At 43.3% G+C, this 26660-nt stretch overlaps 1 protein-coding gene across 2 annotated transcripts in view; it reads right to left on the minus strand.

The window, feature by feature from the left end:
- Positions 1–464: 464 nt before the first annotated feature.
- Positions 465–26660, minus strand: part of LOC131891054 (disintegrin and metalloproteinase domain-containing protein 10-like) — a 47537-nt gene continuing 21341 nt past the window's right edge. The window contains exons 2-6 of one of the 2 annotated variants that reach the window (XM_059240548.1): positions 12178–12333; positions 2404–2663; positions 1942–2337; positions 1218–1878; positions 465–1149 (exon numbers count right to left, since the gene is read on the minus strand). In XM_059240548.1, coding sequence (XP_059096531.1) covers positions 847–1149; positions 1218–1878; positions 1942–2337; positions 2404–2663; positions 12178–12333 — 1776 coding nt within the window. In that variant the 3' untranslated portion in view covers positions 465–846. The remainder of the gene's footprint in view (positions 1150–1217; positions 1879–1941; positions 2338–2403; positions 2664–12177; positions 12334–26660) is intronic. The other variant, XM_059240549.1, reaches the window with a different exon arrangement.

Raw genomic sequence — 26660 nt, forward strand, 5'->3', positions numbered from 1 at the left:
GATAAAATTAGATGACAAAACCGCAAATTTTTTAACAGAACAAAGTGTATGTTTGGGGTTTCTCAAAATTACACTCACTTTTTCCTTCAAATTTCTAACGATTTAATCAATTTTCAATTCAATTCCCGCTTTTAAAAAAATAGAAAATTCCATTAGCCTCAAATAATGATCCTTCATATGCACCCACTGATTTGAAGTCGTATTTTGGACATTTTTAAAGCAAAAACCGCTGGACCGTTAGCATACAATATTAATTCAAACTTGATATTATTAAAGCTTTTTCACTTATATTTACAAACGTCTTACAATTCTTATGATATTATCATTTGTATACAATGCATAAAACAATCAAGCCCGTTATGAGAACAAAAGAAAATGTGATATTCTTGCACGTGAGGTTGTCTGTTTGCTTCAAAAGTCACCTTCTGTGCAATTATTGAAGACCAAAAAATCACGTTTAGAGGTCAAATACATTAGATATAATACTAAATAGATGTTCAAGATCAAACCATTTCAAAACTCAAGTACTTCATTCATTTTCTGCAATAGTTGTTCTGAGAAAGGGATCAAACGGCAAAGGCTTCATCATACAAGAAGCACACAGGTTGCCCTGCGGTGCTTCCTAAATTACTGGATTACAAGCCAGTACTTCGGTTCTTGCCAGGGCCAGCATTTGTTATTGTTTACGTTTCAATGGGGAGCAGAATAGCATCCCCTATTCCAAAAGCAATAAAAATACATACTCTTAGAGGTGACAGGTACACCAAAAGAATTGTTCTCATTTAGAATCACCATCTCCCAGGCTTCCACGTTCCAGTTTCGTGCATTTGGCAATTTGATTACAGATTATGATGGACAGTCTTCAAGCTTTCTTTTTTTACAAGGGCGTGTTATGTTCATGTCATCAGGAGTGTAGCAACACGCCTGAGAGGCAATACATTGGAAGGTAGTTCCGCAATCACATTCTTCGAATCCTTGTGTAATCCCGTCGCCACAGAAACTATCATGAGTCACAACAAGGCATGAAGTTCTCTTTGGAGAAGATAGATTTTGAACAACCATGCTTTTCGTACATGGTGAGATGATCTCATGATTAAGTTTGTGGCCATCGTTGGAGTATTTGGACATGAGAAAACGTCCATTCGTCCACTGTTAGGCAAGTCAAATGTCATTTTATTTTCAGCGATGAATGAAAAGAAGTTTATTTATATAATTACCTTGTCAATTGGCGTACAATTTGAACTATCTTTGGGATCAGGATCATGTTTTGCACCAAAGCTATGCATAAGCTCATGAACTAAATTCAGAACCCCCATACGCAATGGAATGCGGTCTTCTTGCGAACTTTTTAAGCTTATGAAAAGGGCATTGAAGCTGTAAGCATTTGTTTCCGCTTTGATTCGGACCCGGCTCTGACAGATCCCCCCGACTCCTTCTGCCTTTGGGTTGCCACGCCAAGAAAGACCCAAAACAAGTTCTTCGAAAGCCCGATTTGTGAAGAGGACTCCAAGACAAAAGCCCTCAAAGTTATACCGAGAAAATCGTTTTAAAAAGTCCTCCGGCATTCCAAAATAACCAGTTAAAAGGTTCACTGGACTTGCTGCCCGTGTGAAGAGGGTGATTTCGGAAACCGAGAACCCAATGCATTCGCTTAACCCATCGTTATCAAAATCCTTAGACTGAAAAAGAGCATTTGCCTCTCGAATATGCCACAACATTTGAACGATAGCATTTTCCACCGATTCCTCTCCTATTTCTTGAAAAAAAAGGTGGTCCGCCACAAGTGTGAGGTCACACCATCTTCTTGTCATAGATTTTGAAGTGTTTTGGCGTTTTCTTGAACGATTCAAACCATTCAAAGGATCGTCAAGTCGTCGTCTAAAATAAACATGATCAATGAAAAAAGTACGGAAAACTGTCTCACGGATGTGTTCCTTATACTTGTGAAGTAATGTGGAGAGACCATTTCCAAGAATATGCATATCCCGTGATTGTCTTCCATGCGGTTCCAGATAGTGAATGGCATCTTTCATATAAATTGTACCATAAAAGTTTCGGTTAATGACAAACCCAGAAATGCTTGAAAATGTCTCCCCCAAAACATAGCCAATGGCAAATTGAAGATTCAATTGATCAATTGAAACATCATTCGAAACATTATTAGTTCCAAAAATCGAGATATTCAGACGTGCCCATGCATGTCTTAAAAATGCTTCATCTTTGAAATCTCGCAATTGCATGCATAAAGTTAAGTTATTACCAAATGCATCAATTACAATCATATTATCACATGATGCTCTTTCTTTCTCCAAATACCGTTTATGTCTTGGGCTATACCTAAAACAAAGGAGACGAATCTTTAAAAACAACTAACTATTGTATGAACAACGCGAAGGGTCCAACCGGAATGATGCGTTTCTCCTGAAGGCCGAATGAAACTTGACATCTGTTGAAGTTACCAATGTCCCATTGACCAATTGACACTCAACTCCTTCATGGCAAAACTTTGGGAGAGAGTTTGAAAAGTCCCTCTCCCTTTGGTAGCCCTCTTCTGGTAAAATTCCTTTTCTATTCCTGTCCACATTTGTGTCAATTATATCCAAAGAATTTGGAGAATAATCTAGTTTTGTCACTTTTACTCTATTCTTGGAATAAGCCGACTTCTGAAATTGAGGAAAAAACCAACTCATTGACCACTTGTCAATTTAAAAATAATGTCAAGTTATAGCCTCAAATATACTCTTCGTGAAAGGAAACAGTGGTGCGTTTGAACTAGTTGTGTCTTTTCAAGTGCAAAATAGTATATCTATAGATCTTCATCTTTCTTCGCATTATCATCATAATTATTACCTTATGATGGTACAAAAATCTTGCATGATTACTAGAGCCAACCAAAACTTGCATCCTGCAAATTTTGCCAATTTTATGTGCATCTTTTTGTGCAAAAAACTTAAATATCCCAGAATTTTCCTTTCCCTCAATTATTGCTTGATTGGGAAAGCAAAAATAGCATTTACAGCCCTCCAGAAAGAGTCGGAACCAATGTTTTGACAAGTTTATTTCCAAGTTTATCTGCAAATTAGCTGTTAATAAGACCATATTTATATGCAAATTTTGGTCAATCCTAATGCTTACTTGAACCCAAATATATTTACTTTTGACTGTTACAAAAGCTTTCAGCCACAAACAATGTAATCTATAAAGAGTGTCATCAATCATCATACATAGTACGTACAGGTTTAATAAGTAAGAGCCCTTTTGACCAAAGAGATAAAAATGTCAGGTGATAAGTTATTTTTACAATGCTCTTGTACCTTAGTATTTCAGAAGGAGGGCAAACTTGAAAAAGTAACATAAAATTGTGTTGACAGAAATATATCTGATACGCCAAAAAAGATGTAACTTAATGGGCTTTTTCTAAAGCATTTCATAATCAAAAGACCTAACAACCCAATTAAATTCATATGAATTCAATATGTATCAAGGCTAAACTGAACTCATGGTTTGTTGGTTTTCTTCATTTCTTCCATTTTTGGACTGATATGGTTATAGGCCAGGTCACTCCGCAGGCCGACAACTTTATAGTCTAGGCTAGAGCCACTATAATAGAAGAGTACGCGCATGAGATTTTTGGTCCCAAAACGTCGTTTTTATTGTTTTGTGGTTCTTTTGTTCATCCCCAAGGCGGCTTTTCCTGTGTTATGTATTTACTTCATTGTTGTAAAACGTAGCAAGAAAATGAATTGTGTGCATTTTTTAAAAAAATCTATAATCTTTAAGGCCTTTAAAATGACAAATTAGTCGGGCCGGAAGGTTGACAATCTCTGATAACGCAACCCTGCTTCCGGCTGTGTTGACAGGGATGCCAAAATGTGCGCCTACAATATTTGTCATAGCAAATGTCAAGACTTAGTTTCTAATTCTAGGATGGAGTAAGAAACTCATTTTTTCTCCGAAATATTTTTGTGTGCGTGTTGTTGAGTGAATGGGATGATACTAGTTTCATCGCCTTTTTCAGAGATGAATTGGGCCATGTTTGAAGTTCACTTTGGCAATCCTGAAGGCAAGTCAAAGGTTTCTATGTTCAATGCACATGAGCCGGAAACGGCGATACTGAACGGTGACTGTTTATAGTTTTGTAAACTGTTTATAATGATGATGGTGAAAGATTATAGGTATAAGTGGAGCCTATTTTCATTACATTTGTGTTATCCTTTTTAGGGTTACTTGTCTACATTTATTCATCAAACAGATGTTTCGAGTATTGATTCAAATGTGTAATCAAACTCGACCTGATTTAACCTAATGTTACCTCCCTGGACCATCCCTGACGCATAATGCAGGGATGTATGCCTGAAGGAGCGTTGGAATTTAGTAAAGAAGTTTGTGTCCGCCCATTCAGGAATGCCAAGTTCGTATCGGTGCATGTTTTTGAATGCCAACATTCTTGTTATTTGATGTTTTCAACAACACTTTCAATTTTTACTCTACTATCAATTCCATAGAACTTGACATTTTTAAACGAAGGAAATGAATATGAATGAAATTACACTTACCTCTACCTTAAGTTGAAGCTTGGCAAATGGTAGTTTAACAAAATGTACGCATCACTTTTGCCAATCCAGGGTAAGGTTGCATCAATTGTGAATCTGAACCTTCCGAATCATCTAAATTATTATATTTTACGGTCGTAGAGACTATAAAATTAAAAAAATCTTGCACCCGATTTATATTCTTGCGGAGTTCAACAATAATGAAGTAAATACATAACACAGGAAAAGCCGCCTTGGGGGTGAACTGAAGAACCACAGTACAATGGAAACTACGTTTTGGGACCAAAAATCTCATGCGCGCACTCTTCTATTATAGTGGCTCTAGTCTAGGCTAAAAGTATGGAATGGGGTCCCAAGGTCTAATTACAAACACTTGACATTAGTTGATTGAAAATAAGAGTATGGGTCCCCAAGTTGAGGTCTCAGGGTTGGACACAGGTTGCTGTTGGCCGTCTGGGGTTAGAGTTTACAGAGTTGAAATTCCCACTGGCTTTTTACAAGATTTTTAGAAACCTTTAATGCTCTCTCAAGGTCTCATGAATGCCGTTGACAATGTGGGGAGTAATGGCCAATCAAATGATTCATCTTGGTCAGAGATCTGAGAGCAATCAAACTTGCCTTGTCGGTCATGTCTCTGGTCCTCTATGTAAGGACACTTTTAAGAGAAATACATAATTGACATTCTTTTACACAGATTCACAGGCAAGGGAGGCAGGCTAAGAGACACTCACTCACAAAAGCTCGCTGTCTTCCCAATCAGACGTCAATAATTTAAACTTCTTCATGCTGATCAACCTTATTCTTATTTCAAATGTATCCATATGGTTGCCTCCCTTGGTTGCCTACATTTACATGTCCTGGTGACAGAACTTAGGTCTTTGGACGGCCAAGTCCTGGGAAATCAGGATGGGCGGTCTCTGGGCTGCAAAACATAATGCTGCTTTGCCCACACTTGTGGACACTTAGTCACCAATAAGGGATCATTTACATGACTTTCTCTTCAGTTTTGAGTCCTATCTGGATCCTGGACACAAGGTTCTCAAACGTACAGTAAAATAGACGATCAGAGGATATTGGATTTGATTGATATCTTCAATGGCTCTAATTCAGTGTGAGGGGACGGGTCAAGTCGGCCAACTTCTTGAAATGGTTCGACAAAATGGTAGTAAGGTCAACCAAAGGGCAGACCATAAAGTAGTAGTCACACACAATGTTTTAAAAGACTATTTCATTTCAGATTTTATGGGGTCAGAACGCAGGAAGAAACTATTGATTGTATGCCCTGATTAGGGTTATAACCGGAGGCCTTAAGTTAGGTCTAAGCAATTGAAGCCCTTGCACTAGGTGCTCTCCATCTTTCTTTGAGAGCTATCAAGGTATTTTTATCTAGTGCTTGGGTCAACAGTTCCATGTATTCCGTTCACCACGGGAATCAATAAGTCAGGACCTTTCACCCATGTCCAATTGAAGAACTTTGAACCTCAACCCGGTCAGATTTGGGTCCTTCTATACCCATATGATTATGAGGCTGTAAACGGCTCTTGACAAAGAAGCAGTTAATAGTTCTTTTTGGAGCCGCGACCCAGGAATCTTTGAAACAGATTCACTAGATTATTGAATTTTTGATTGATTTCTTAATTGATTTTGTATCAAGACTTCCAGGTGTTGAATAAGACGTTAAATTGACCGCGCTAAGAATCACAAAAAATCTTTTGAGTGCCAGGGAATCGTGGAAACACATTCCCAACATTGAATTCTGTGCTGTGAGTGCACAGGAATTTTATGACAAATTCACGACTTTGTTTTTGACGACTTACACTCAAGAATCAAATAGTGTTACTGTTCGTGCTATCAACTATGTTGGGGTCAGATTGCTTTTAGCTCCCCCTTTTAGAAAGCATATAACTCATTTATTCGGGATCAATTTATGAATCCCATCATTTTGTGTCGCGGTTGATTGCTGAATAACTTGCCCACAATTAAACACCTTATTTTGCCTGGAGCAATTCAAAACTTCTTTGAGTCGAAAGAACTGTTACCAAACGATTTCATATTGACACTTCCTCGGCAGTCTAACTGACGCAAGCAATTTACGGACCGTTTTGAACCTGATATGGCTATGTCAAATCCCAAGGTGATCCTACGGATGGAGAAGCAAGAGAAGATTCATAATCGCAACACTCAGATTGAGATCTTTTACTCACAGCCAAGAATCAAAACTCACCCAAGTAAATAACGAATTGGAAAAGGATGAACATAAATAAAGACAAGTTGGTTATGTTTTACAAACCTGCCAATTTGAGAAACTGCAGCAACGTCAAGCAGAAGTCATCGAAGTCATGGACGAATCAGAACAAGTAATATAAAGTCAGCAACACGAGAAGGCTTGCCAGAGTTACAAGAAGGCGAAAGTGAGTTATCGAGACGCGGTCGGAATGGAAATGGACTCGGATGACGGCGATGTTCCAAGGACTAGTGATCGACCAAACAAGAAAGATGACCATGGTTTCGCCTTCTAAACCCATGAAGGTGAAACTAACGGTTACTCGGCCAAAGACCGTGTCAAACCAAAAGGATAAACCACTGGAAGCTTTCTTTGAGTCATCAGATGTGCCTTTAATTATGCCAAGCTCCCCTCTACCGGATAATTACTCGGGCCTGCAAGCCATGATGCGATCTTTGCAGGAGGAAATGGGCAATATGAAGTTGCAAATGCCACATAAATGCCCACCCAGTTCAAAACAAATGTGGGGCAGGGACAAGAAGCTATAGAGCTGTTGGTACGTTCAAGGAGGAGGAGTAAGACCCACCATTCTCCATACGAGGAATGGGACGGCAGCATGAAGACCAGTCAGTGGACTCGCAGCCGGACTGGAGACACTCGATTCCAGCTCGCTCAGGCCAACTCCAGTGTCAATTTGGGAGACCAGACAAAAGTTTGCATATCTCAACAGTCCTGACAGCCTTGCCTGGGAAGAAACAATTAATAAATTGTCTACTCCATCCGTGGACCCACCCCTTAAGATAGAGTCATGGTTAGGAGACACCCCCCCCTCGGTTCCAGGACATTTAGGTGCGCGAGCCACGTAAAAGTTGCCCACGCTGGAGGTTCCAATCTTGTCAGGAGAGAGTTCTAAGAAATTCTTTGGATAGCGGCCATCTTTTCGGGATGTGTATCAACAAAACCCGGGGTTGAATTCAGCCAGCAAGTTTTCATGCAGAAATTTGAGACTAGGAAAGTGAACTTTTTCCCACCAGGCATCATCAAACAACTGGCTTAGACCAAGGAATACTAAAGCTCCGTGTAAATACCACTACAAATGGGATCGTACGTGAGTAGTCCTATGCCATTACTGAACACGTTGGCTTAAGTCGACTTTACATACTCTACTTAGAAACACTTTATTTGTTGCTTGTTACCGCATAGAGAGACGATCCAATAAATTATTCATTCCGAGTTTAGTTTCTTCAGTTTTTTCTCTCCTATTCTCTTGTTTGCCTTGGCAGCATGAGAGGCTGAATTAGCTTCGGCGCAGAGATTCTTCCCAAAACAATTGAACATCTGTTGGGCCATTTTCTTCATAATATCCACAAACTCATGGCCCTCTGAGCACGAAGTGTTCATCAAATTGTTGCCCATTACATCACCTTGCAAACTTTTAAGAAAGGCCTCGGCAAATGTCTCCCTTGCACTTTGAAATGAAATCAAGAGCTTCTTCAGCTCTACAATATTTGTTAAGTCATTATAAAAGGACCAAATCCGAAGGCAAGCGAGAAAAACCAAATCACTTGGCTTTTTCAGGCCTCCACGATTTACTTGATTGAGGAATTTAGCTTGGAGAGGGTTATTGTCTTCTATATCGACTTCATCAAACACAACCTCTTAATCCGAAGCACTTGTCAGGATAATTTTGCATTCCGTGCACGATTGCCTGGCTGATACTGATTTGACCAGGTATCCAGCGACATAATAAATGATATTCCTGTCTCCAATGTCCTCGATCTCTTTGATAGGAAATAGAAGGGTGCTCACCTTCTGGAGTGCTTTCAAATTTTCTTCCACGTCGGTGGCACTGTCCACGTTCATGACGGCTTTTAAATCTGACATGGTTATATTGCTGAACCTTATCAACGATCGTAATTTAATGTTCTTTTCTGACTCCAATATTTGCCGTAACCACCCAACGGCGATGCAAACTGTGACCGTGATGATGGGAAAAACTTCAATTGAACAAGACCTGGAGCAGCTAAGGAGCTTGGAAGCCATGGTAATTAGTGACCAAGTAGGCGGCAAATTAACGGCAGCAGAAGAAAAAGATGTGCACCATTTTGAAAAATCCACTCTCTTGAAAATAAACGCTAGGAGGCGGCACTTCCGTTCAGACAGCGCATTCTTAAGGTAGAAAACAACTGCATTCAAGCCTTGAGGTGCATGGGGACATTGGAAAGACAATAGGGATTTTGTTAGGTTTTTGTGGCGCGTCAACAAGAGTCAAGCAGTGCGAGTCTGTCGCTTCTCTAGTCTGGTTTTCGGCTTGGCCTGCTCACCATAACTCGTCAACGCAATGATCCAAGACCTGGCCAACGGATATGGCAGTTCCCATCCCATGGCCTGTCAAACCTTGAAGAATGACATTTATGTAGATTATGTAGACGATGTGTCCATCTTTGCTGACTCCTCGACTGAAACCCTTGCCAAGCTTGACCAAATCTTCTCCAAGTGCTTCAAGAGAGAAGCTTCACATTCTCAAAGTTTTACTCCAATAGCTCCTATATATAGCTCCGATATAGCAAAGCAATATCGGAGGAGAAATTAAACCCAAAAGCTCTCTTACACCTCCAGCCAGATGAACAAAAGGGAAAAGCCCTAGGCGTGTCCTTCCACACAAGCACGGATGAGCTAGTCTATCAAGTCCATTCAGTAGCCACTAAGTGGGACCCCAATGCCGTCAAAACCAAGTGCACAGCGTTGTCTAAAATTGCAGGCATCTTCGATGCGTTAGGCCTGGTGGTCCCCCAAATCATTCTACTCAAAATATGCATGCAGAGCATATGGATACGGCAAAACATTGATTGGAATGATACCCTTTCCGCGGACTTACAAATCAAATGGGTTGCGGCAATCAAAGCACTTGTGCAGCAAGACACGCTCTGCTTCCCAAGGTACGTTGGATCAACCAAGAAAAACCTGCGTGTGGCACTGTACGTATTCTGCGACGCCTCCGAAAAAGCATATGTCACCTGCATCTATGTACGCTACATTTGGGATGACGAAATCAGATCTTCGATGATCTTGAGGAGGTCCGGAATGTCATTGAAGTGCGGGTCAGTTTTCAAACCGAACTCATCACCGGCGTTGGAGACGCCCATTGGCATCCTGTTGTAGCAAAATCTGCCCTCCTTGGTGATGAAGGTGGTGAGGTCTGCGGATTCGGAATCCAGGGGGACCTTGAGGATGATCTTGGCTGGCGGACAATTCATCGGCCCGTCGTCTGGCGACAGCTCGTTGACAAAGACGTCGCGGAAGTCGCGCAAAATCGCCTCCTTGGAATCGTCTGAGTACGTGGCAGGCTTGATCTCGCTGACCTCGCCCCGGCCAGTGAATGGGCTGATGAACGGGTCAGGGCCGTAATCGAGGGCCGATTTGGCGGAGATTTGCCTAACTGTGGGCGTGACAGTGGTGGGCGCGTCTGGCACCTTACCGGCAGACTCTGCGGGCAATGGGAACGACTTGCTGATGATGTTAAGGTGGAGGCACGTATGGTAAGAGAGAAGAAAGTCGCGCGACAAAGACTTGGATACAATGGCCGACGTTTTGAAGGTTGTATTGCCATAGGTAATTTTGAGTGTAATGACGCCATCATAGGCGGCTATCTCAATATTGGCATCCTTGATGGCCAAGCCGGCGTCCTGGACAACATCAAAAGCAATGCAGTTGACTTCAGCCCCGGTGTCGGGGGTGACGGCCATTTCAATAGCGCGGCGCGAGGGCTTTTGTACATGCGCATGATGGCCAAGGGCGCAGCCTTGGCGAGCACTCCGTGGGCGTGGGCAGACTGCACTTGGATGGCGTGGATTGTAGGCAAGGTCCCGCCTGCATCAGACTTGGAGGCCAACTCTCCGGACTCCTGTTATTCAACCTGGCGGGCTGCATGGAAAGTTTTACCCTTGGGTTCTGAGTGGTGAGATTCGGCCTCCTGCTTGGCCTCGGGGCAGAGGTTGACACGGCCAGGCCCCCACTGGCAATGGCCGGTCTTCTGACAAAAGCCACAAGTAGCTTTGGCAATGCGACACTTGCCTAAGGCATGTTGATGTCTGCAGGCCTTGCATGTCGGGAGATGCCGGTCTGGTTGCGCGGGCCTCCTGTATTTCTTGGACTTGACTTCTCAAATGATGGGGCGTCAGACTTGGCGGCCTGATTGACCTTCTTCCACATGGCCAAAGTGGCGCGCAGGTCCTGCACAGTCAGGTCCTTCAGCTTCAGGAATTCGCGCTTGAGATCCAGGTCAATGGTGCCAGCAATAGTGAGTAGGATGCAAATTTGTGTGGGCATTGACTTCTTGAGTTCGGCCATGTCAGCCAGTTTGTTGAGCAGGGTCCAAAATGCATCCCACACCTGCGAGTGTTGTTAGCGGCATTTGAAGAAATCGGCTCGGCGCGTGTAGAGCGGGTGATCCTCCTCAAAACGTTGAATCAGCAGCTCGTAGAGTGACGGGCGTGTGGGCGTTGATTTGAAAACAAGTGTGTCTGGAGGAGCGGTCACGTCCAGGTAGCTGCTGAGCGTGTCATTGATGTTTTTAAAGACCATCTGGTGTTGAGTTGAAATGTCTAAGGTACCGCACTTGGAAGTATTGAACCTGTCGCGCCAGACCTTGAACTGGGCGGGGTTGGCCTTGGGCGAGAGCTTGCTGGGCGTCAAATCGAGCATTTTCATACTGTGTGGCGTGTGGCTTGAGTCCGTTTGCGCGGACCCGTGGGTGGCGCCTGGCGCCACGGGCGTCGGGAGCACGGCGGCTGTGCTGGGTTTTGTGGGCCGACATGGCGGCCTCTGACTTGGTGATGGCCGTGAGAATGGCATCTTGCTTGGCCGAGACCTCGGTGGCAGTGGCGTTGTCAATGGCCCTGGAGGCGGCCAGGGCGGCTGTGGCTGCGGCGGCGGTGGCGTCAATTCCATGGTGAGCGTTGATTCTGTGGTAGCCTACTGCGCCATAATCGGTGGGTGTTACGGGAGATAAATGCAAGACACACCTACTCAATGTACAAGGAAAATCAAGACTGTTTATTTCCTAGACAGCTGTTGGTATGCTCTCACATGAACGAAAGCGGGAAATACAAACTGTCTTACGGGCGACATAGGTTGCGTGAAAAGCCCAAATCAATCACTGTTAATTGCAAAAACTAAGGTGGCTCCTATAAAAACCTTGACCCTCCCACGACTAGAGCTAATGGCTTGCTGCATTGGAGTAACTTTACAGAAACGAGTCAAAGCAGTCATGGAAAATATCAATTCCTCCGCCTTTTACATGGATTCCATGATTGCTCCCCGCCTGAAAATCTGAAGGTGTTTGTCTGCAATCGAGTAATGGAGATACAAGTGTATACTAATCCAGCTCAATGGACTTACATTAACACCAAGTCCAATTAAGCGAGTATACCGCCAAGAGGATTGGTCACCCCGCCCACCCAGAAGTTGTGGCTTGAGGGGCCTCCGGAATTGAAGAAGAGCCACCGGAACCCGTCGCCTCTGGCCTCGAATGCAGTGGCTCCACCAGAGGCCGTTCTAGAAATCAAACAACCCAAAATCTCTATGGACAAAACCATATATACCAAGCACGAGACGTGTAACATTGCAGTAACTGAAAAGCACAGCAACCTTCTGATGTGAAACCTTAATACTGAGCGATTCAATTCTTACCAGTTCATTGTAAATATAACTAACTACAAGAATGCCCCGCTGTGGACTGTCAACCATCACAGGAAGGCAAGGGAAATCTGGATACGCGTTTACTTGACTAGCCCGATAGCCCCCTTACGCTTCTCGAAATATGTCTTACGTTCTACACTCCACAGGGCGCTTTGTCATTCAGCCTCTACCAAATAAAGGGCCGATTGGGCCAATTCCTTGTTATTGAAGTATAATGCGTTTATGTGTTTTTTGACCAATTATATCAAAATCTTATTTTCAATTAGTGCCTCGGTCACATAATGTCCGGAAAATAAATTGCGTTCAAGGCAAGGCAAGCGCAGTTTATATAGCAATATATCGTGCCTCTTCCCGCTTTCTTTGGGCCGTGTGACGTTGCAAACAAGGGCCCTTCCTTATAAGGCAAAGCTTTGAATGATTTATGACAAATTTGATCCACCATGGATTTATTAACCAACTCATTCCACAGGGTTAAAAGTGTCTTTTGTCATGACAATAGTATTAGTGTGTTATTTCTCAATAAAATGTAGTTGACACACTGATCTTTCGGATGCTGCCAGTCTCAAGTTGGACTAAAGCACTTGAAAAAAGAAAGTACAACCATATTCAACAAATTACATTTTGAAGTATGAGGGACTTGTTTCTTGATAGACTCAGAAAGCTCACATGTGATAATGTCGATCTGAATAATCTAATGAAATATTATAGCAATCTAATCTTATGAAAAAATGGGTTCAGAAAGGGTGGGTTCAGAAAGGGTTCAGAAAGTAACAAAATAGACGTAAAAATCTAAAATGCCATATCCATGAATCAGCGTGTCTTCAAGTAAAACTTTGCAGTGTCCTTGAAGAAAATATTCGATGATCCTTGTCATGATAGAACTCTTTCTTATACAGCACATCAGTTCAAAATCTGTTTGGAAACTTTTTAGTTCTACTGATCGTTTACATTTTTGAAGTGGAGCCACTTGTCAGCCTCGCGCGTCTCTGAATCCAGGGCCCCTAACTCGAGCGGATCAGCCCATCAACAAACTGTCATTGTTGCCAGGACATCCACGAATCGTTCAACTCTACGTTCAAAACCAACACCAGCAATTGGCGAGCTGTGGGTTAGATCACGGACATCTAAAGAAAGATATGGACTCCGCTCAGTAACAGATTCCCTTTCTTGAGTGACCCACAAGGGTGAAACCACAAAGTAGGAACGCCAATTCAGCCTGTATTATGTCGTCAGGCTGGCTTAGTCTTGGCCAGTTCGACTGGGTCAACAGTTTGGCATTAAGTGGTGAAATGGGCTGGAATTTTCGACTCGTCCTACTTGCCTTGAAATTGCTCAATCAAGGCTTCTCTTTTCAGATGAGGAGGCTAATGATAAGGTTTAAAATATACTCTTCATTGAAGGAAAGTTACCAAATGTCAAATATTTTGAACTGCATTATTGTGGAAATGGTTGTAATTATTTTCAACTTCATTTCATGGTTAAGCCCACTAGCTAACTACCAATAAAAAGTCAAGCTAGCTTTGGCTATCAAATCTGTTTGAACCCTGTTTGCGCTCGAGTCAAGAAGTGGCCGTGGCGGCAAAACAATTCGCCTGAAGTCAGGTACTTCACTAATCTACGTTAATCGAGTGTCAAAATAACATCATTGTTGAACATAGTTTGTCTAGGGCACCCTAGGCATGATTATCTATGATTAAGTGAAAGTGTTCTTTCAGTGTTGTCAACACGAGGGTATTTTCCATTGCATTGTGATCAAATGTGAATTTCACCTTCAACTGCCCAATACCAATATGGCGAAATCACCAATATTGTGTCCATAGGGAAATTCTGAAGGCAAAAATCACAATGAAGAGGTAAGAAAAAATGAGCAAGTAGTGACACTTCTAGTACTTAATGTTCTATACTCTCATTTAAGTCTAATTGAAAGTGGCAGAAACATGTGCATATCTCTTGTTTTCAACCAAAGGTTCTGTTTGTCAATGGATAATTAATAGAGTGACGGGATATGAAGCCAAAGTAAAAACCTTTGAAATCATTTGGAATTCCTCAAAAATCAGTTCCTTTTGAAAATCAGTTCATTTTGAAATTCAGCAAGAGTTATCATACTAATCCAAAAAATTGATATGCTCACTTCTTAAAATGTAATGATGAAGCTGAGTCTTGGGTTTGTGGCGTAACCATCCAAATATCTGATAAGAGATCCTTGCAATAATTAAAGTCTAAACATATGTCATAATTAACTATCACCTCTATTAACTCTAAACGATTATACTAAACCAATTGAGATTAGTTCTTTACAATATGTTCTGCAGGAATCACTGTCTCATCCTAGAATAAGAATAAGAATAACTTTTTAGTACTCTCTTTAACACCACTAAAGTGAATGCCTAAAATCAGAAGTATGAAGAATTTGGCCTCAAATTTCTACTGAAGAAGACTTAATGTGGAAACTGAGAAGCTCATTTTCAATTCATTTACAATTTTGTATGACAGAGTTGCTTTGGATTATTTAGATTTGATTGTAATATCCAAGTGGAAGGGTCCAGTTATTTTTTAAAGTTTAATATTGATTTAAGGTAATGTAAATAGAAGCCCATTTTTGGGTAGAGATGAAAGAAGAGTTTTGCAAATATTGTACTATATTAGGTATTATGTCTCGCTTTTACAATTGGCAGTAAGTGCCCAATAAAACCTATATCTTGGGTTTGTCAAGGGAGGAGAGTTTTGTTAACACTACTGGAATTTGCATTCTTAGCTTTAAAGAATAATTAATGATAGAAAATTAAGAACTTAAAATAGGGCATGTGTCTTGATAATTCGTAACTATTGATATTTTTGTATTTTCCATGAAGAAAGAAGCACTGAAAATTATGTCAAGGGTGCTCTTTCTAACAAACAGAGAGATCGCCTCTTCCCCCTCTATGGGTCACCTTCTTTTTGCCGTGCGCCATCCAGGTCTTCTAGAAATCCATGGTTGGATCAACTCCAAGCACAACTACGGCAACAAGTGTGGATTTCGGGAGGGAAGCGAACACTTGTCGAAAATGTTTAAAGGATCGTATGATGCAAGCCCAAGTTCAGCCAGGCCAACTACCAGTTCAACGATCAACCTTCCTACCCCCTTTCACAAGAACAGGGCTAGGCTATGCCGGACCACTTGGGGGGAGGGACTTGGAAAAAGATATTTCCTGTTAGTTACGTGCATGGTTACTAGAGCAATTCATCTCAAAGTCATAGGGAAGCTGAACACAGATGAAATGCTGACGGCCATCACAAGGTTTGTGGCTAGACGAGGAATACCGCAATTGTTCATGTCAGACAATGCAAAGAGTTTCCAGTAATCAGGGGAATTCCTTACCAGACTAACAGAAAAAGGAATCAATTGGAAATTCATCCCGCCATACACCCCGAAATCATCGGGGAGCATGGGAAAGTTTAAGAAGAACAACAGGAACGGCCATGCTGATGGATCAAGGATTGGAAACATCGGATGTCCAAATCGAGGGAATCCTCAACTCAAGACCAATTGGGTGCCTTCATGATGATCCCAATTCGCTGGAACCATTGACACTTGGTCCCTTCCTAGTTGGAAAACTCTTTTCGGCTATGCCACTAGAACAAAAACCTCACCAAAGAGAAAAGCTTTTAAACATCGGCAGCAAGTAATAAAAAGGTTCAAATCCAGATGGCGAAACGAGTACCAAACCCCCCTACAATCCCCAGGGCCCTTCGGAAGAGCCACCCAGCCGTTGACAACTGGCCAAATATTGCTTATGAAACACTTGGAGAAAGTGATTAAGCAAAAGTGGCCGATGGCAAAGGTCATCGAAAAACATCCAGGACCGGACAGAATAGTGAGAGTGGTTACCTTGAAAACGGCGAAGAAACGGTAAAGAGGGGAATTGGGCACGTGTATTATCTCGAACAAGACCGTTCACACCCACAAAAACCATTACGCAACCGGGGCTGGCCAAGCACCCAGGAAAAAGAGCTCAGACACAAGAAAGGAAGAGCGAAGGTGACAAAACAAGCCACCTGTTCATAATCTAGTCACAAGATTGGGAAGGCGGATTCAACGACTCTGAATGTACGAACCAGTGCCCCTGATTGAATAGCTCATTGCTCTTGCTTCGAGTATTCCCGTGGGGCCTCTGGTCGATCATTCTCGTTTAACCAAAGAAAACCTGTTTGATCGAAGAGACCAACTTTTTGAAACCCATAAGGACGAAAAGGAAATAAATATAGAGTTACAAACCAAAGTCTCTGAAGTTCTGGCATCATTTAGTTCAGCTAGACAGAACACCTTTCAAAACGACTCTTCGATAATAGATACGAAATGTCATTGTCGAATGAGAATATTCCGGAAGGAATCGCAAGCCTGGAGTCAACAACACAATTGGAAAACCAGATCATGAGCAAAACGTTCCATCAGCTGAAAGAAGAGTGCCTGGAACTTGGTTTGTCCGACTCGGGAATCACGAAAGCTGTCTTGGTGTCCCGAATTGTGGGGAGGACAGTCAGGGATTCGAATGCTAAGTCTGATGGAGATATCACTACGGATCATCAAGGTGACAATCATGAAACTGTGCCCGAAAGCGAGGGCGAGGACGAGATTTATCCTATTGAGGAAACTTCACCGGTGTCGCATCAACAGGATTCCGCTCAGGCGGAGACGGATATCGACGTCGCACAAGGTGTTCTCCTTGCTACATTGAGTGGAGCTAAGTCTAACAACGGGAACCAAAACGACGCGAGTTCCAATGTGCTATTGCTAAATTGCTTTCAGTCGATGATGGATGAAATGCAGAAGAGCAATGAAAAGTGGGAGGAACTATTACTAAAGGAAATCGAGTGCTTGGAAGTGCAGTCTTTCTCGAGACTCAGAGATTCGGGGTCTGAGGGGAGTGTTGGACTTGATCCAGGGTGAATCACGGACGCCTTTGGCCAATTTGAGGAAAGGTTGAGAGAAGTTATGTAGAAAGTGGAGAGAGCGTTCAGGGAAGAGCAAGACCAAATTAGGATTGATACGTATCTGATCAAACTAAAGAAACACGAGGAGAGATTCAGAGGCTTCGTCGAAAGCAAAGTGCATTGGATGGAGGGGAACCAACTGAAAGACCGACTCCAGGGGCATGCTGCGGAGCTGGAGGAAGAATGCGAGCAGGTCGAACAACAGGCCAACCAATACCTTTTCCACATGCGAAAGCGAGAAGAGGAAGAGGCAAGGGCTGGAGCCCTCGCTTCGGGGCTTAGGCCACCAATCTTCGACGGAAGCCCGCTCGATTTCCCCTGCTTTTGGGAATCATTCGAAGCCAAGGTAAATTTTACAAAGATACAGTACTTAATAGAGGCATTGCGAGGACCTACGGCCGAAATCCTGGCGGGAATGAGTACTACTGCTGAACATTACGAAGAAGCTGTTGGTAGAGTTTGAGTGGGGTTTGGCCGAAACCGACTAGTGTTCAGACATATTGTTCATTCGATTCTTGAACAAATGAAAGCGTCAGTCTCGGATTCGAAAGCATTGAGTAAAATGAGAGATAAATTTTGCAATCGATTGGCTCTCGATTTTACGGGACCTCTTTGGATTAAGGGTGAGGGTAAACAATCCAAAAAAGCCTATATTTGTGTTTTCACGGCAGAGTTCTTGACTGCCTTGAAGAGAATGATCAATCGGAGAGGCGTTCCCACGACCACATTTATTGACAATGCGAAAAGTTTTGTTAAAGCGAGTGACCTACTGAGGAGAGCTTTTGCAAGGGTGAACAAGGTGCAAGTGGACTCGGGGCAACTTCAGCGGTTCTTGGCGAATAAGGGAATTACGTGGAAATTCATAACCAAAAGAGCCCCTCACCATGGTGCATTCTGTGAACGACTCAATAGAACTCTAAAAGAACCCCTGAGAAAAGTGTTGCACGGAGCATTATTATCCTATTCCGAGATGAACACCTTGTTAACTGATAAAGAGGGAACGATGAATGCACGCCCATTGACTTACCGACCTTCGTAAGAAAGCTCCGGCCCAATCTTCCCTGCTCATTTAACTTTTGGGCTGTCAATATTGCAAATTTAGAGTTTTCTTGGAAGTCCGGCATCACTTTCTAAGCGATATAATTATTTGCGTCAAACTCTGGATCACTTTAGGAAAAGATGGTCCTCAGAGTATCTCCCAACTTTAATGACGGGACGAAAATGGTTTACAGAGGAAGAAGCCCCAAAAATAGGAGATGTCTGCCTAGTTGCCGAAGATATGGTGAAAGGGCCTACCGGGTGTCGAGGATAAGAATGAACACACATTTTTTTCCCAAACTGAGTTTGATCAAGTCCATGGTTTGATATGTTTTTTTTGTCATTGTCCACTCTTTTCATTGATGTAAACAAAAATACAAAAAAAAAAAATCAAAGCTGAAATTCATGAAAGCAAAAAGAGAATCCATTGTAGCTTTGCTGTGTGCGGGATACACTTCTACAGAAGCAAGTTTGAACCTTAAAGTGGCCCACCGGACTATTTATGTTGTGAAAAACTGTCTTGATTGGCAAGCTGACCCTAATCCCCTTCCTAGGAATGCAAGAACACCAGCAGTTAGATATTCAAGAGTGGTAGCTGGAATAAAAAGGTGCATCAAGGCAGTTCCAAACAAACCAATGCATCGCATTGGATTGGACCTCCAATCTAGTTCCCAGAGGGATTCAGGCTAAATGCAGATGCCTACATTGAGGGTTTCAAGTCTAATGTGATACCCTGGATGAGAAATGTAGCATTAAACCGGCCCTTTGTCTTTCAACAAGACTTTGCTCCTGCTCATTCAGCCAAAAATACAATCTCCTTTTTGGATAACTAGGGAATCCTGTTTGGAGGTCCCAACATTAGAATTGGGCCCCCANAGATCTTAGAATTCTGGACTATGCTGTATGGTCCTATGTTTTGAAAGAAACTTGCTAAGAAAGGCCCCCTTCAACTAAAGTACTTGGCCGCTGAATTGAAGCACCATTGAAAAATTTCCCCCAGCCAAAATCCGCACTTTTTGTCACTGTTTTTGGACCAAATTGGCTAAAGTCAGTGCTTCAAAAGGATCATATTTCGAAAACTTAGCTTTAAATAAGAAAAGGTAATCAGTGCCTTCGGCAAATGTAACGGAGTTCAGTGGCGATTGAACAATGAGGATGAGTGTATGCAACACTTCTTAGGCAAACAATCGACCAAAAGAGAGAAGCGCTTCTTTGCCACCATGGGAGCTTTTGCAATTGGCGGAGGACTCGCATTTGCTCACTCGACTTTGGGATCTAGCAGATCGCCCTACAGGTACAGGAGACCCTGGTCCACAGACAGTACGATCGTCGCCAACACTCGATCCTTGCGAGCGGCAAACTTCCACAACGGTTCTTCATCTCTTAGCAAGGGAGGAGCCTCGGATCCGCGCACAATACCCAACAGTCCGTCCTTGATCAAGGACATCTTCACCTGGACTTTCCATGTGGGGTAATTGATCCATTCAAGGGCACGATACCCAATCATTGATCCATAGATTTCAATCTAATCTCCAATGGCGCAGCAGTTGTGACAGAGACCCATAACCAGTCAGTTTTTGATGTAATAAGAACTGTATAGAGTTTCTCTTTAGTGCAAAACGGGAGCAGACGTAAACTACTATTGACTCCTTTAAGTAGCAGCTGAATGATGATATCAGCATAAATTTTGGGAGGTCACTAGGGCACTTTTCAAAACAATAGAGGTACTAAAACCCCAAGATAGAATGCACAATATTAGACAAAAAACGTTTCTAAGGTTTCAAAAAGGTTTTTGCAAAAACAGAAAGTTCTAAAAAGTAAAAATAAGTCGAAAATGGCTTTTTTTAAAGCTAAAACGTTACCATTAAGCATGTTAATGAGCAATTCTGTGACAAGTAATCCAAAGCAATGCTAATGAACCATTCCTTTTATGGATAAATGAACTGGAACTCTAATACAATTCTTAAACAAGAACTGTCAAGCTTCAAAAGAGCAAGTAACTTCCCCAAATTTGAGGGTGACGTTATTTTCCTTTCCTGCTTCAATGTCCCAATACTGGCTTACAAAACAATGAGAAGAAGAATGCGCGACAAGAACCGGAACATAAAATAAACAGTACACGGAACCTTAGATAAGGCGTGTTGATGATGACTTGATGAGATACAATTCTAATAGTATGGTCTTGACTATGAAGAGATTTTGTCCGATGGTTAGATTTGAGACAGTGCGCGTGTGTGGTTGGCGTTGTCAAGCCCTTCATCAAGTGGACATTAAGACTAGATTTTAAACGGAAAGATTAAGGAGGAAATACTTTTAAAACAGCTAGCCGGAAGGGAACGAAGAAAGAGGCAAGGAAGATATGGTTTATCGTCCAAAGAAGGGTATATACGGGCTCAAGCAATCTCCTTGTGTGTGGAATTCGATGTTGGACAGTGTCCTGAAAGACCTCGGCTTTGTCCAAACGGAAGAAGATCTCTGTTTCTATTGTACGGAAGGAGAAGACAAGATCTACATAGCAGTGAATGTGGATGAATTGATTTTAGCCGGGAGAGACGAAAACGAGTTGAACAAAGAAGCCAAGGATCTGGGACATCTCAGTAATTTTTTCGGAAAAACAGTCTGTCCAAAAATTGATGGTGGTATTCAGTTTTGAGCGTTTTCTTCCATAAAAGTGATGTAAATAGCAGGAATGCTATGAAACTTAGTTGATGCAATTTTTTTAATGTTTAGCTCCCTTTCTGATGCAAATTTCTTAGTGACTGCATCATCGAAAAGTATATGTTTAATATAATTAAATAAGTATTTAAACCCTCCTATTGGAACTGTTCTAAACACCCTTCCACAATGATGAAAGAGCACAACATCGAGCTCAACAGCGAGGCACCAGCGATCTTGGAGCAAACCCTTGTCCAAAATCTGAAAAATTATCGAAGAAAGATCTTGCTAGACGTCCTGGAAAAATTATATGATTGAATGCCCAAACAAATTCTAAAATGCGTTCGACGGCAAGGCCGCCATATTGGGAAAATAAATCATAGTTTGTACTTCTAAGTATGGGTGATTAATTTACTAAATGTGATGAGTTTTAAAAACCACCATCAATTCTTGGACATACTGTAGTGTCAGACGACAGAAAACGCGGCCTGGTTCAGGTTGGTAAACCCCAATATTAAAAGGATTTGATGAGGAGAATGGGCATGGAAGAATGCAAAACAGGCGACACACCAAAGGAGGCTAATTTGAAATTGGCCAAAGCTGGAGATGGAGAGGATCCTGTTCAACACACGGAATACAGACCCGTGGTCGGGGCTTTACTCTACTTGGCTGGAAGGACGAGGCTAGATATGGCCTATGCAGTTACTACCGTGGCCAAGTTCGATTCCCACCCAACTCAAAATGATTGGATTGCCGTCAAAAGAATCTTGAGATACGTAAAAGGATCAGTCACAATTGGAATTGTGTATTCCCGTAAGAAATCCAGTGAGATGATAGGATACTCAGATGCCAATTGGGCGGGTGACATAGAGGACAGGCGCTCTACATCCGGGTTCATGTTTCTTATGGCCGGAGGACTCATTTCGTGGAAGTGTCAAAAACAACAATAGGTTGCCTTGTTCACCGCTGAGGCTGAATACATGGTGTTGGGGCGACATCCCTGGAGTTTGGATTTGCCGCCAAAACGATTACTATGTTGACTTTATTCTCCTCCTGTCCAGTTGTTTTTCCTTTTCCGGTCTCATGTTTATGTTTTATGTTCAAGAATGCCCCCATCTTACCACGTGCGTGACACTCGTCTGGGTTGATATAATATATGTTTCTTAATCTAAGACATCTTGTTGACAGTGAACTATTTGATAATTGAGTTCCTGCAGTTACATCAGTGGTAAGAGGGCAGATCTTGAAAGTTTGCCTGGATTTGAACGTTGCTGAGACAAAATCTGTGACATCAGTGTGACAATATGAACAGGACCGATGATGACCCCGAAGAACATGACTGCGAGGTGGCCCCAGTCCCTTACGAAGCCGAACAGGTGCTTGGGAGCCACGGGAGCCACGGGAGCCACGCCCGCGCCCACGGTGCTGATGATCCCGACGACCGTCTGAGACATCAGTGTGACAATATGAACAGGACCGATGATCCCGAAGAAAATGACTGCGAGGTGGCCCCAGTCCCTTACGAAGCCGAACAGGTGCTTGGGAGCCACGGGAGCCACGGGAGCCACGCCCGCGCCCACGGTGCTGTTGATCCCGACGACCGTCTGAGCCAGGTTAGTGTCAGGTCGAGCGCCTCGCAGGAGAGGCAAGTCGAGGCCCAAGTCCAATTGGCCAAAAGACAGGCCGAGGCCTTAAGTGTCCTCGAGCTCGAGGTCCTGGAGAAAGAGCTGGCTGACTTGGATGCTCGGAGAAAGAAGCTCTTGTTGAAAAGAGAGATGGACAGTCTCTCCGCCGAAATCCAAGCCAGGAAACAGATTGACGAAGAAGATCGCCGATTGCATGACGATTTGTTACGAGTGCATCCGATTCGCTCCAACCCTTGGGCTCCTGACGCGGCCCCACCCCCACCAGTTGTGGCACACGACCATGGCTCTACCCGTGGGGACACAGCGTTGTTGGTGGAAATGATGAGACGCCAAACTGCTTTCAGTTCCAAGATAACCTCATTTACTGGCGATCCCTTGTACTTCAATTATTTTATGAGGCAGGTGGAAGATGTGATCTAGCAACACTTGTCTGATGGACGCATCCGATTAATCCGTTTGTTGGAAGTCGTCGAGGGTGACCCTAAGAGGTTAATTGAAGGCTGTCTGTTTGTGGATGATCAAGTGTGCTATGACGAAGCCAAGCGTCTATTGAAACGGCGCTATGGGAACGACATCTACATTGCCAATAAATTCATGGAAGAGCTAAGAAATTGGCCACAAGTAAAGGACAATTGCGTAAAAGGCCTTCAAGACATCTACTCTGCCATGATTCGTTGTTCCTCGATAGTTGTTGATTCAGAGCTCAATTCACCAAGATTCATCGGCGAGCTTTTGCAGAAGTTTTCCTACCATGTAAGAAATTCGTGGCGTACCATTGTGCTAAGAAGTAGACGAGATCCAGGCAGCCGAGAAACCTTCCAGCTCTTTGTGAGATTTGTGGAAGACCTCTTGGATAAGGCTAGCGACCCCATCTATGGAGAAGAAGCCATAAAGGCCGCCGGATCTTGTCCAAAATCGCCTCCAGAAAGGGATTCCGGACCAAAGAAGATAGGGTTTCCAAGAAGAATGACAAGTTTGGTTACTTCGACAAGCGCCAATATGGGGGTTTGCTTGGAATGTGGGGCTAATCATGACGTTGAGAAGTGTCCCAAATACTTGAACAGATCTAAAGAAAGTAAACAGAATATGATCAAAGAGAAGGGCGCGTGCTTCGGTTGTCTGAGTGTTGGCCACTTTTCCAAGAAGTGCTCTCAACGGCGCATTTGCAAGACATGTGAAAGGCAACACCCAACATCGCTTCACGTTGAGAAAGAGAAAGATAATGAAGTCCGTATCGAGTCCGATATGGTCAACGTTAGAGCCATTGGATTGAAGGGAGCGGTCGTCGCCATGAGCGTCGTTCGTGTTGTTGTTTCTCATTCGGATGATCCGGCCAAACAGATTGAAGGTCTGGCTCTCCTCGATCCACTTAGCTCAGGGACATTTGCGACTGTTGCTCTCCAAGGGGCCCTTGAAATATCCGGCCCAACAACCAAGATTGCTATCCACACCGTCAGTGGGGAAGAAACCGTAGAGACAACCGTACTGACTGGCCTTTGCGTCCAAGATCCTGATCGGGGTGAGAAAGTGGATTTGAGAAACGTGTTTACGCGAAAATCAATTCCCTTACAGCCGAACGAGATTGCTTCTCCAAGATTACTCGAAAGATGGACCGCCTTTGAAGGGCTGAGGCCCGAAATTGCCCGACTAGATCCTCAGCTACCCGTCATCTTGTTAATTGGCGCCGACACACCCGATGCTCTCCGACCCTTGAACGTTATCATAGGAGATCAGTCCGACCCGCTCTCACCCTACGCCATCAAAACGAAATTGGGGTGGTCGGTAATGGGTCCAATGGGCGGAGATGCGAGTGAGAGAAGAGTTACCTGCAATCGAACCCTTGCTCTTCCAAATAGGATTGTTGGAAGGGAAGTCTTGAAAGATCTCGGGGTTGCCGAGATGCTTTCCAGCCTGGTGGATTCGGACTTTACTATGCCTAAGCTCCCACCCTCACTCGTGACGATAGGTATGGACGACTCCATGTCTGGAGACGACTTGAAATTTATTGAAATTGTGGAGCAAGGGACCAGATACAAGAATGGAGCTTATGAGGTCCCCCTCCCAATTAGAAATCGACCATTGGTGTTACCTGAGAGCAGGATGGTGGCCTTAAAGCGTGTTACTGCTATTGTGAGGACGCTCCAGGGCAATCAGTCTTCCAAAAGAGACTACTTTGAATTCATGAGTGAGTTGATCCGACATGAATATGCTCGAGAGGTGAGTCCAGCTAAGCTGAAGAATACGCCCATGGGCATGTGCCACTACATACCCCATCATGCTGTCTATCACCCCCAAAAACAGAAGATTCGAGTGGTTTTCAATTGCGCTAACCAAGTGGGTGGTCGCTCGATCAATGACGAACTTTTTACTGGACCCGACCTGACCAATCAACTTGTTGGTGTTTTGTTACGCTTCCGGAAAGAACCCGTTGCTTTTGCCGGAGACATTGAAAAAATGTTCTATCGGGTTCACGTGCCGGAAGAAGACATGAATTATTTGTGGTTCTTCTGGTTCAAGAATAACAACGAAACGGAAGATTTTGTAGAGTACGAGATGACTCGTCATTTGTTCGGGGGTCGTAGTTCCCCAAGTTGCGCGAATTATGCGCTTCGACGAACGGCTGCGGATCACGGGTCGAAGTTCAGCAAAAGTGCTGTTGACACCGTCAACAGGAACTTCTATGTCGATGATTGCCTCAAGAGCGTCGCCACAGTTGAGGAAGCAGTGAACCTTACTAATGAAGTCAAGGAGCTTTGTAAGAAGGGAGGGTTTCACCTGACAAAATTTGTCTCAAATTTTCCAGAATTCCTTCGTTCCATTTCAAACGAAACTCAGGATCCTGCTTCTAAGAACCTTTCCTTCGAGTCGGTGGAAAATCCCACTAAGAGAGCGCTGGGAGTAATATGGAACACAGAAAACGACACGCTTGGCTTTCGGATCGAGTTGAGACCTTGCCCTTTAACTCAGAGATCGATGCTGTCAATGATCTCCAGCGTTTATGACCCATTGGGAGTGGCTGCTCCGTTTCTGCTAGTCGGTCGCGTGATCTTGAAAGAGGCTGGATTGCTGAAGAGAGGTTGGGACGAACCAACAACACCTGTAATTGAGGATAAATGGAAAAAGTGGTTGAACGAGCTTCCTGCCCTATCCAAAGTGGAAATTCCTCGATCGTTCAGGCCATCAAGTTTTGGCCCAATCGTGTCCAGAGAACTGCACGTGTTCTGCGACGGTTCCACGTATGGTTATGGTACTGTAGCATATTTGAGGCTCCAAGATCGAAATGGATCAGGGGTCAGGAAAATCTGGAGGTTGGGGATATCGTCATCCTCAAAGATGATAACACCCCACGAAACCTGTGGAAACTCGCTAGGGTCATCGAGACTTATCCGGACCAGGAAGGAATTGTTCGTAGTGCTCGTGTTTGTGTTGGTGATCGAAATGCGAAAGATCTGAAGACGTTCTCAAAGTCAGAATTTCATCGCCCGGTAAACAAGCTCATCTTACTCCAACGAGCACAACACCTCAAAGGGTTGGAGTTGATCCAAACGATTCACCAAGAAGATTCTTAGGGGTCCGAACCTTTGACGGATTCGGAGGGAGCCAGATGTTGGGGCGACATCCCTGGAGTTTGGATTTGCCGCCAAAACGATTACGATGTTGACTTTATTTTCCTCCTGTCCAGTTGTTTTTCCTTTTCCGGTCTCATGTTTATGTTTTATGTTGAAGAATGCCCCCACCTTACCACGTGCGTGACACTCGTCTGGGTTGATATAATATATGATTATTAATCTAAGACATCTTGTTGACAGTGAACTATTTGATAATTGAGTTCCTGCAGTTACAGAGTGTTTCATTTTTCTCTTAGAGTTCGCA

The sequence above is a fragment of the Tigriopus californicus genome, chromosome 11 (genome assembly GCF_007210705.1).
Source record: "Tigriopus californicus strain San Diego chromosome 11, Tcal_SD_v2.1, whole genome shotgun sequence".
Classification (NCBI taxonomy): domain Eukaryota; kingdom Metazoa; phylum Arthropoda; class Copepoda; order Harpacticoida; family Harpacticidae; genus Tigriopus; species Tigriopus californicus.